Below are 11742 nucleotides of genomic sequence, written 5' to 3' on the forward strand. Positions count from 1 at the left end.
TCTTCCCAAGATCTAGGACTTCCCATTTCCAGGGGCCCTGGACTCTATTTTCAAAGACCACAAATGTCTACATTTTAGGTAGCGATATTTATAGTCCTTAAAGGTCATTTGCTTTGTATCTCACCTCTGATGATACCAGACCAGTGTGGAACCAAGATATTACTACTGGTCACCAAAATCTGGCTTCCTTTTCCTTCTGGAGATAGAGGAGGAAGTATTATCTCCACTTCTCCTTGAAGTTAAGCAGTACCTTGTGACTTGTTCCAGTTAATTACATGGGGACTGAAGTCATATGAGTTACTTCTAGGCAGAAACATCTAAGAGCCAGTGATTCCCCATGTTTGCCATCACATTCTGCCATCGCAGTTGGCTATGGTTTCCCAGGATGGTGCCTCCATCAGTTCAAGTTCCAGAGTGAGGATAATGTGGAGCAGAGTCCAAAACATCATACAGTGGACATGTAGCATTAGAAATAAATTTATGTTGTTTTTTACCACTGGAAAAAACCCCTGGGATTGCCTGTTATTGCAGGATAACCTTGACTATCTTGACTAATACTAGGTAGCTGAGGCTAACAGACAGTGACCATGTCAAACTGAAGTATACCCTGGTAAGGCTGCCAGGGCAACCTTTTCCAAAAAGAACCTGACAGCTTAAGCCATATCGGGAGCAAACACACACAAAACAAACAAAAATTCAGAGTTTTATGGACATTTACAAATAGACCCATTTCTACTTTTGTTAAAATGATAAAGTAACTACATTATCACCTTCTTGACCAAGGAAATACAAAGTTTCTTTCTGTAATAATATAGCATACTCATCTGTCTCTTCTTGTGTCCTCTGCTATCCCTTTTCTTAGCTTCTCTTCAGCTACTAAGCTTTTGGAAATGTCTTTGTGTTCTTGGTTGGGGTTGGGGGGGTCTCCTCTTTTCACGTAGGTTTCTCTCTGGGCAGCATTATTTATTTGCAAATAGTAGATAAGGTCATTGTTCCCGGTTTACAAGAATTTCAACCCCTGCCACCCTATTTTAACTTTCATCCAACACGTCCATGAGTGTAGCAACAGAAGACATGTCCTTTCGCTGGACTCCGCTGTAATATCGGTGTGCCTCTGCCACCGGTCAGTGGCAGCTTAATGGAAGTCTTTGTTCATTTCAGGAGCAGGACACTTTGTATTCTAAGTTACAGATTGGTTAGGCTGTCAAAGCTCCATTGATTTTGCCAGATGAATAACAAAAAGGCATTTGGTAGTCTCTGTACTTCTTAGTTCATTAACAAACTACACCATCATAGTGCGGAGTCAGAGATCTGGAAGGTAATGTCTACTTTTTTTTCCTCTGCATTTCAAGCCCTTTCTTTTGCATTCAGTAAATTCAATGAGAAGGCTTTGAGTACTTTGACTTATGAGTAGTTGGCCAATTATTTATGGAGTGTCTCCAAATCACCTTCGTAAGCTTTATTCTCTGATATTTTTTGACTTTGTGGTACATCTGTTCTCTTTATATAAGTCCCTCTTCAAGGTCTTTACTCCAGTTTAAAATTATACAAACCGTGTAATCTATTCTTTGATATATTTACTTCAGTTTGCTTAAGGTCAAAATTCATGCTTCACTCACCTCCACCATATTCTGATAACACAATGGCTTAAAAAAAAACATGTTATTATGGAAAATTTCACAGTGACATAGAAGTAGAGAGAATAGTGCAATTAACCTCCGTGTCCTCATACCCTTCTACAACAAACAGAATTTGTGGCTACTTTTATTTCCTCATTCTCTCTCTAACCACGGTCACACCCACCCCCTTGCAGGATTATTTTGAAGCAAATCATAACGGCTTATGTTTAATTGGTAAAATAATAACCTACTTTACAGGTTTTTTGCTGATCATTTTCTTTCCATTTCTGTTTACTTTTTTTTTTTTTTTGCAAATTTATTTATTTATTTTTGGCTGTGTTGGGTCTTCGTTGCTGCATGTGGGCTTTCGCTAGTTGCGGTGAGCAGGGGCTACTCTTAGTTGCGGTGCAGGGGCTTCGCACTGTGGTGGCTTCTCTTGTTGCGGAGCATGGGCTCTAGGAGCATGGGCTTCAGTAGTTGTGGCACACGGGCTCAGTAGTTGTGGCTTGCGGCCTCTAGAGCGCAGGCTCAGTAGTTGTGGCACACGGGCTTATTTGCCCCGCGGCATGTGGGATCTTCCCGGACCAGAGCTCGAACCCGTGTCCCCTGCATTGGCAGGCGGATTCTTAGCCACTGCACCACCAGGGAAATCCCATTTCTGTGTACTTTAAATGCTATTAGAAAAGGTATTTTCTGTATCATACTGAATTTCCATAGGCTCTTAGACTCTCATTCATCTTCTTTATTTCATTTCCACATATCTTAAGTTCCTTGGATCAGTTTTTCTTTGGGTTTATTCTTGTTTATCCAAACATGTACTTTCGGGGCTTGCACCTCAGTCAAAATTTTCTTCTCTGTACATTTCAGTTCTAGCCACTTCAATAGTGTATGTCAGAGAATTTAATACCTTCTGGCATACATCTGTGTGCCTTCCTGCTTTGTACTCCAAATCCAATTTTCTAGTTGCATCTGCAAATGCATTTTCCATGGGATCATTTTCACTGTGATCTTTGTGTTTTCTTGATGTAATTTTCTTGGAAAACATATGGACTTTTATGTATACTTTATACCAGTGATTCTTAAACCAAATCAGGTAGTAAATCTCCGTGGAAATCAAGAAGTGGAAGAACATGAGTTCTGATTTACTTCAAATCTATAAACAAGGCATAATTTTATCATCAGAAAATGAGTATTATATCACTGCAGATTTCTGCATTCCAACATAAAAGGAAAACTGTATGTAATTTGTAAGAAATCACATATCCACTCTTTCAGTTGACCTTTGATTGCTTCTTGCACATTTCTATTTGTCATCTCTTACATGAGCTGGAGGACAAGAATGGGCAATAAATCTCGAAGGCACGGGACCTTCCTGGTGGTCCAGTGGGTAAGACTCTGAGCTCCCAGTGCAGGGGGCCCGGGTTCCATCCCTGGTCGGGGAACTAGATCCCGCCTGCGTGGCACAACTAAGAGTCTGCATGCCACAACTATGTTGCAACAGGATCCCACGTGCTGCGACTAAGACCCGACGCAGCCAAAATAAATAAATAAACTAATTAAATATTTTTAAAAATCTTGAAGGCATGCTTATAGGAGGAAAACTGAAAATTAAGATGATTCTTTACACTTACTGAATTTTTTCTAATTAGGAAAAGCCCATCAATATTCTGTTTTAGTAGTGGAACATCTTGACGCAGCTTGAGAACACCAGTGTTCCAGAGGAGCACCTAGCAATCTGGTATGCAGTAATCTGACCATTTGACTAAGAATACTGCATTTAACAACTCAGAGATGATACTTTGTTTTCAGTCATAAGGAGTCAGTATAGTTCCCATGATCCCCCATTAAATGAGCAAAGTAGTTATATTGGGTTGCCCAAAAATTCGTTCAGGTTTTTCCGTAAGATGTTATAGGAGAACCCGAACGAACTTTTTGGCCAGCCCAATAAAAATGTAGTATTTATAACAAATAAGTAAAGTGCATATAGCAGTGCCTGGCACATAGTAAGAGCTGTGTAACAGTAAGTTTTATTATTAAATTATTGTTGTTACCTGGGTTTCCTTTGGCACTTGGTAATATAATATGACTGGAACTTCTTCTGGTGCCTTCACCAGGTCCATCTTCTAACTGACTCTAGTTTTTGTTGTTGTTGTTGATTTTTGTTTCTTTCTTTTTGTTTGTTTGTTTGGCTGTGGCATGAGGGATCTTAGTTCCCCGACCAGGGATTGAATCTGTGCCCCCTGCAGTGGGAACGTGGAGTCCTAACCACTGACCCGCCAGCGAATTCCCTCTACTGACTCTAAAATAGGGGCTTGGGCCTTCCCTGGTGGTCCAGTGGTTAAGAATATGCCTGTCAATGCAGGGGACACGGGTTCGAACCCTGGTCCAGGAAGATCCCACAGGCCGCGGAGCAGCTAAGCCCGTGCACCACAACTACTGAAGCCCGCGAACCTAGAGCCCGTGCTCCGCAACAAGAGAAGCCACCGTAATGAGAAGCCCGCGCACCGCAATGAAGAGTAGCCCCCACTCTCCACAACTAGAGAAAGCCCGAGCACAGCAACGAAGACCCAGTGCAGCCAAAAAAAAAGGGGGGGGGGCTCACCTAATACCGCATCTTTGGCCTCTTCAGTTCTTCTCTCTAGATATAGAGATAGAGACAGGGATATAGTCTTCCCCTCAGATTTCACATATTCTTATGACATGTGAGAAGTAGATGGAGGAGCTGGAGATGGTTAACCTGTAAGAGAGAAGACTACATGGAACATTTTCATAGGGCTGTTGGGAGGCTGAGGCAGTGGCCAGTCTCTGGATCAGTGATTCTTCAATCCTCTGTAGTGACAGACTGCTTTGTACCTCTGATGCAAGCCCCTCCCCCCAAAAATGACTGAGCGTTTGCAGAGGCATCACAGACCTCCAGAAACCCATCCGTGGATGGGAAGGCTTCCTGCCTTCGTCTGGAGGGCAAAACAAGGACCAGGGAGTAGACGATGTTGAGTGGGCAGGGAAAGAAGTCCTAGTTCAATATAAGGATGCTCTTTCTAACAGAGCAGTAGTTCTCCAACTTTGCAGGATTTTACAATTACCTAGGGTGATTTTAAAAATTCTGATGGCTAGGCTGTGCCCCGACTGACTATAATCAGAATTTCTGTGGGTATAGTCTGGGCATTTTTACTTTTTATAAAGTTCCCCAGATGATTCCAAGGTGCAGCCGAGTTCAGGAATCAGTAAATTAGAGTATTTTGCCATTGGAACAGTCTCTTTAAGTAGTGAGCGCCTTGTCAGTGGAGATACTTCAAGCACAGAACATTTTTCTTATTGATTTGAACATTCTAACTATACTTAATCTCTCCTAAACAGTATCTATTTCTTTGCTCTATTGACCACAAGTTCAAATTTATTTTATTATTTAAGAAATGACTTCGCTTTTGATTCTCTTCTTTTTTTCTTTCCAATTGTACACTTGTTAGGTCTATGGGTTCTGTGGTATTTGCATTTGTAATTCAAAATTACAAAGGTATGAGTGTACTTACAGGAGCTTCTTTGGCCTGGGCAGCAACTAAAGTGAAATTTCACAATATGAAAGGCCCAGGCTGGTTTGCACAATATGTCTGGTCCTTAATCATACTTCTGTTTGGAAACAGAATAGTGCTTCTAGTTTTCAGTCACTTGTAATATCATTTCTTTCCCTTTCAGCTTTCATTCATTTCCTCTGATGTAATATTGGAAAAGATTAGGATGCCCAAAGATATTTGACCTTCCATAGGTAAATGGAACTTTATTAGCATCAAAATGCCATTTTAAGCCTATGTGAAAAAGCCAAAATGGTAATTAAACAGATATTGTTATAAGAAGTTGCTGATCTCTACCTAGACAGAAAGTGAAAATGTATGCTTCTGGCAGGGGTCACTTTGGAGTGAGAGAGCAAGGCGTGTGGTCCCCAGTGGCCTCTGTCTCATTACAAGCAAAGTTTTCCTCAGGAAGGCCCTGGCCATTCATCAGCAGCCATTGTGCTGATGTAATATCGGTAGTCATTGCCTGGGCATTAGAGTACATCCACACAGCTTGCGGGGTCCCCAGGAGGAACCCATCTGTGGGACTGTATTACAATCATGCTGGTTTTATAGATGAGTAAACAGACCTGGAAAAGTAACTCGCCCGACAAAACACACAGCTAGGACATAGGATTGGAACCCTGGCTGATTGGAACCCGAGTCTGTGCTCTCCTGATAAGGATTATAACTTTCCTAGCACTTTGGGTGGATTATGAATGCCAAGTCCTATTTTTCAACCTGGAAAAACATCAGCTAAAGATAGACAGCATCATCATCACCACCACCTACCACCACCACAACCACCAACACCATCATCACCACCACCTACTCTATCAGTTCGCTAGGACTGCCACCACGAAGCACCACAGACAACAGAAGTTTACTGTCTCAGTTCTAGAGACTTGGAGTCCAAAGCCAAGGTGTTGGCAGGGTTCGTTCCTTCTCTTTTTTTTTCTGGGTTGTCTTTTCACTTTGTTTGTTTGTTTGTTTGTTTGTTTGTTTTGACCACGCTGTGCAGCATGTGGGATCTTAGTTCCCTGACCTGGGATCGAACCTGTGCCCCCTGCATTGGGAGTGCGGAGTCTTAACCACTAGACCGCGAGGGAAGTCCCTCACTTTTTTTTTTGTTAAATTGAAGTATAATTGATTTACAGTGTTGTGTTACTTTCAGGTGTACAGCAAAATGATTCAGTTATATATCTATTATAGATATAATATATAATTATATCTATAATATATATATTCTTTTTCAGAAAGACTATATATATTCTTTTTCAGATTCTTTTCCCTTATAGGTTATTATAAAATATTGAGTATGGTTCCCTGTGCTATAGAGTAGGTCCTTGCTGGTTATCTGTTTTACACATGGCAGTGTGTATATGTTAATCCGAGACTCCTAATTTATCCCTCCCCCTGGGTTGGTACCTTCTGAGGCTGTGAGGGAGGGATGTGTTCCAGGCCTCTCTCCTTGACTTGTAGATGACCGTCTCGTCCCTGAGTCTCCTCACACTGTCTTCCCTCTAAGCATGTCTGTGTCCAAAGTTCCCCTCTCTATGCGGACACCTTCATATAGGGTGGATGAGGGTGAACCAATTGACTTAGCTTTGACCACATTCTCCACCAGCTTCCTCAGAAGCCAAAGGATCCCCAAGCCGACATCCAGGGTTGTTGGGACAGGACAGAGGAGGCGGCTGGGATGCATCAGTCACACATAGCACAGTGGTTCTCTTCATATTAGCATAGTATCATTCGGATGTTTTGGGAGTGGAGGGTAGGGATGCTTAACTCTACATTCCTACTCTGTAGGGGCACTTGGTACTCCATCACCAGAGACAGAGTCTGTGGTAACATCTTTCTACCCTCTTTTCTTCACTTCCAACTTTGGTCTTTAAATCCATCAGTCTTTAAAATTAGCCTTATCTTTTACAATGTCAATAGCTGGCAACGGATGATTTTGTAATATTTCTTCTGTCTATTCCTGAACGTATCTTGAAGATATTTCACCTGAGTTGTTGAATTCCTTTTTTTTTTTTGAAAAAAAAAAACAATATTAAATGCTAAGTTCAATTTGGATTTCAAACCACAGGAAGAAGATGTTAAAGACTTTAAGCAACCATCACAGTAATGGATCTCGGTCCGAAAAACAAGACTGAATTAGAAAATAGTGAAAATACTGAAATTCAAAGCACAGAAGAAACTGAATTAATCTATACTTGTCCAGATGAAAGAAGTGAAAAGAATCATGTTTGTTGTCTTCTCAATATCAGTGACATTACACTTGAACAAGATGAAGAAGCCAAAGAGTTTGTCATTGGAACTGGATGGGAAGAAGCAGTGAGTATTTTCTTGAGTTAGGTCTCTTGCATGTCAGTGTTTTGACACAAGCCTTTTCTTTTACTATTTTCAAAAATAGTTACTGTTGCCAAAAAAAAAAAAAAATGTGTAAACGATGAAATATAGAAACCTTTTGGAACAGAGGTAGAATGTTAATGATGATAATAGCTGTACCTTTTATTGAGTATTTATGGCCACTCACTATTGGCAAGCACAGTACTGAATGCTTTACATACATCAATTCATTCACCTTCTCAATAGTTCTGTGAGGTAGGTATTATGTGAGGCATAATATTATGTGAGGCAGCCTCACTTCTTGGACAAGGATACCAAAGCACCCAAAAGGTGAAATGTGTCAAAGATCACCCAGGCAGTGGTCAAGGCAGGGCTTGAACCCAGCTCTTCTGGACTCCAGAACCCAAGCTACTTAACTTAACCCAAGCTACTTAATTCCCCAAGAGAACTGAGATTTTTATCCTGGTGGTTCTACTCAGAACCCTGTGGGTTGATTCTTAAACTATTCTTAGAATTAGTAATAGAAATACAGTTCTAAATTTAGAACTGTAAGGGAATTTGGTCTAATCCAATGATTCTCACTTGGTAGTGACACAACTGGTGGGGAGGGAGAGGGGATGCTACTGGATGTAGTGGGTAGAGGCCAGGGGTGCTGCTCCACATCCTACAATGCCCAGGGTGGCTCCCACCGCAAGAAATGGTCCAGCCTTGGGACTTCCCTTGCGGTCTAGTGGTTAAGACTCTGTCCTTCTATTGCAGGGGGTGCATGTTCGATCCCTGGTAGGGGAACTAAGATCCCACATGCCACGAAGCCAAAAAAAAAAAAAGAAATGATCCAGCCTTGTCTTACCTTGGGCTGCTGTAATAGAATACCATAGACTGGGTAGCTTAAGCAACAGACATTTATTTCTCAGTCTGAGGTCAGGGTGCCAGCATGGTTGGGTTCTTGGTGAGAGCCCTATTTCATTTTATTTTATTATTTTTTGGCTGTGCCACGCAGCATGCGGGATGCAGGATCTTTAGTTCCCCAACCAGGGACCGAGCCCTTGCCCCCTGCAGTGGAAGTGTGGAGTCTTAACCACTGGACCGCCAGGGAAGTCCCCTCCTTTTCTTATAAGGGCATTAATCCCATCACGAGGGCCCTGCCGTCTTGACCTCATCTAATACCTAAATGACCTAATACCCTAATACCTCCCAAACACCCACCTCCAAATACCATCACACTGGGGATTAGGGTTTCAACATAGAAATTTGCCGGGGGAGGGTACCCAAACATGCAACCCATAAAAAGCCCCCAATGTTGGTAGTGCCAATGTTGAGAAACCTTGATCTAATTGGTTTATTTTATAAATATGGAAACTGAGGCCAAAATAAGGCAGAGTGACTCTACCCAAGTCCACTTGACAGTTGCAAGAATGTGTGTTCAGAGCCTCCTCTGGTGCTCTCTCTACTGTATGCCCCCCCACCACCTTGTTAAGCATATATGACCTCCTATACACACACTCCCAGGTCAGGTAAGTCAAGGTGGTAGAGAGTTCTATTTAAGCATGGAAAACTTTCTAAGCTTAGAAGGTTCAGTTTACTATTCAAGGTAATTACTTTGAAATATACATCCAAGGGCTGTTGGAAAAGAATTTTCTTTTAATTGGAAAAATTGCCCCGCACAACATGCTGAGAGTACGTTTGCTGTTCACACTCTGTCTGGTACGATCCTGCCACACCATTTCCTCCTGCCTGCTGCCTGCTACTCTTTGCTCTCTCTGCCCAGCCCCCGACCCCTGCCCACCCAGCCCTACCCCACCTCTCAGACAGCCTTGCCTCAGGAGGGGTGACTGAGGTCTGTCCCCGCCCCCTGCAAAGGCTGCCTTCCTGCAATGGCTCATGTCCCCCTGACCCTTTCTGTGCTGGTGCCAGGGACCCCTGGGCCGGCATTTAGAGGAGGACAGAGAACACTTTGCTGGTAGCAATTCGTGAGAGTTTCTTATGCTTGCAGAGCCAAGGGACCTCACAGGAGCCAGATGATGGGATGCCTCAGGGCTGCACAATGTTGACCCAGGCTGACCCAGTGCAGGAGCCTTTCCTATCACTACCCTGCTGTTTCTCCCCGTGGCAGCCTGGGGACGCCCACACCACTTGGCGGCTCTGTGGACAGTCAGGAGGGAGGCACAGTCACCTTGCACTGCAGCTGGGCTCGAAGTCCTGGCAGACATCCAGACCTTTTTGGAAACACCCAGCTTACCTGTGATACCTCACCTGTAAGGACCAAAAAGGCAAGGTGTCATTGCCCCCTGCCCTGGGACTTGGATCCCCTGCCAGGCCATCTGAACATCCCGGAGATGTAGATCCTCTGTATCAGCCTCGGCCCAAGGCTCATGCGGGGTGCCTTTGTTTTTGGCTGCACCTTGCAGCTTGCTGGATCTTGGTTTCTGGACCAGGGATTGAACCCTGGGCCTCTGCAGTGAAAGCGCCGAGTCCTAACCACTGAACTGCCAGGGAACGCCCATGTGGGGTGCTTTTTATTTTATTTATTTATTTTTTTAAAAAGATGTATTTATTTTATTTTATTTTATTTATTTATTTTATTTATTTATTTATTTATTTTTTATAAGCAAGCAGTGGTTTTTTGTTTTATTTATTTATTTATTTATATTTTTGGCTGTGTTGGGTCTTCGTTTCTGTGCGAGGGCTTTCTCCAGTTGCGGCAAGCGGGGGCCACTCTTCATCGCGGTGCGCGGGCCTCTCACTATCGCGGCCTCTCTTGTTGCGGAGCACAGGCTCCAGACGCGCAGGCTCAGTAGTTGTGGCTCACGGGCCCAGTTGCTCCGCGGCATGTGGGATCTTCCCAGACCAGGGCTCGAACCCGTGTCCCCTGCATTGGCAGGCAGATTCTCAACCACTGCGCCACCAGGGAAGCCCTATTTTATTTTTTAATTAATTAATTTATTTTTGGCTGTGTTGGGTCTTCGTTGCTGCACGCGGGCTTTCTCTAGTTGCGGCGAGTGGGGGATACTCTTCACTGCGGGCTTCTCATCGCGGTGGCTTCTCTTGTTGCGCAGCATAGGCTCTAGGCACGCGGACTTCAGTGGCTGTGGCACGCAGGCTCAGTAGTTGTGGCTCATGGGCTTAGCTGCTTGGCGGCATGTGGGATCTTCCCAGACCAGGGATCGAACCCACGTCCCCTGCATTGGTAGGAGGATTCTTAACCAGTGCACCACCTGGGAAGTCCCTGGGGTGCTTTTTAAAATCTACCTTCCCAGGAATTCCCTGACCCTTCCGAAGCCCCTCCCCTGAGTACTGGCTTAGTAGGTTGGGGTGGGCCTTGGGAATCTGGATTTTGAAAAGCAGCTCAGGTGACTCTTAGGGTCAGGCAACTGGGGAGCCTTCGCTGACTCAGTTGGGCCTGTTTAATAGATTCAGAAAGACAAAAGCTCAGGGGTTGCTCCACATTTTAGGCTCCCCTCACTCAACATCCCGTTAAGCCAAAGTTGGCCTTTTCCACACACACAGCCTGGAGACAAATCCCCTTGCCTGGCTGGAGGTGGGGACCAAGCGACTTGCCTCACTCCACCAAAGCCACCATCTGGAGAGAGGCTGTCAGCCTGAGGACCTGTTAGCAAATGGGCTGGGACCCTTGCTTTTCTGTAAAAGCTGGAAAACCACCTGGGGAGCCAGGGCCGAGAGCAGTGAGGTGTGAAGCAAGCAGCATGGTCCTCTTGAAGATGCAGTGCCGACCATGCAGCTCATGAAGTGACGGGGTTCCCGGAACAGAGGCAGAGGGAGGGGGAAGCTGGGGAAGATGTGCTCAGGCTGACTCAGCGTGCGGTGCTGGGCAGCGGCCTTGTAGCCGTCCAAGAACTGGGACTTCACTATGCTAAAGAAAATGGGTTTTTTTTGATGAGAACATAGTCAAGGCTTCAGCAGCACGGCTTTGGGAAGAGCTAGGCCTGTGGAATAAGAAAGTATTGGATGGGGCTTCCCTGGTGGTGCAGTGGTTGAGAATCTGCCTGCCAATGCAGGGCACACGGGTTCGAGCCCTGGTCTGGGAGGATCCCACATGCCGCGGAGCAACTAGGCCCGTGAGCCACAATAACTGAGCCTGCGCGTCTGGAGCCTGTTCTCCGCAACAAGAGAGGCCGCGATAGTGAGAGGCCCGCGCACCGCGATGAAGAGTAGCCCCCACTTGCCGCAACTAGAGAAAGCCCTCGCAGAGAAACAAAGACCCA

The 11742-nt window shown here is 44.5% G+C and overlaps 1 protein-coding gene across 8 annotated transcripts in view; it reads left to right on the plus strand.

The window, feature by feature from the left end:
- LOC309616132 (uncharacterized protein C16orf46) overlaps positions 1–11742 on the plus strand; it is a 33135-nt gene that overhangs the window by 7105 nt on the left and 14288 nt on the right. For 3 of the 8 annotated variants that reach the window (XM_082366370.1, XM_082366365.1, XM_082366369.1), the window contains exon 2: positions 7257–7504. In XM_082366370.1, the coding sequence (XP_082222496.1) occupies positions 7295–7504 (210 nt within the window). In that variant the 5' untranslated portion in view covers positions 7257–7294. Of the gene's footprint in view, positions 1–4133; positions 6102–6188; positions 6278–7256; positions 7505–11742 lie in introns of those variants that run through there. The other 5 variants (XM_082366368.1, XM_082366364.1, XM_082366363.1 and 2 more) reach the window with 5 other exon arrangements.

The sequence above is a fragment of the Balaenoptera borealis genome, assembly GCF_965194805.1.
Source record: "Balaenoptera borealis genome assembly, chromosome: 19".
Taxonomy (NCBI): Eukaryota; Metazoa; Chordata; class Mammalia; order Artiodactyla; family Balaenopteridae; genus Balaenoptera; species Balaenoptera borealis.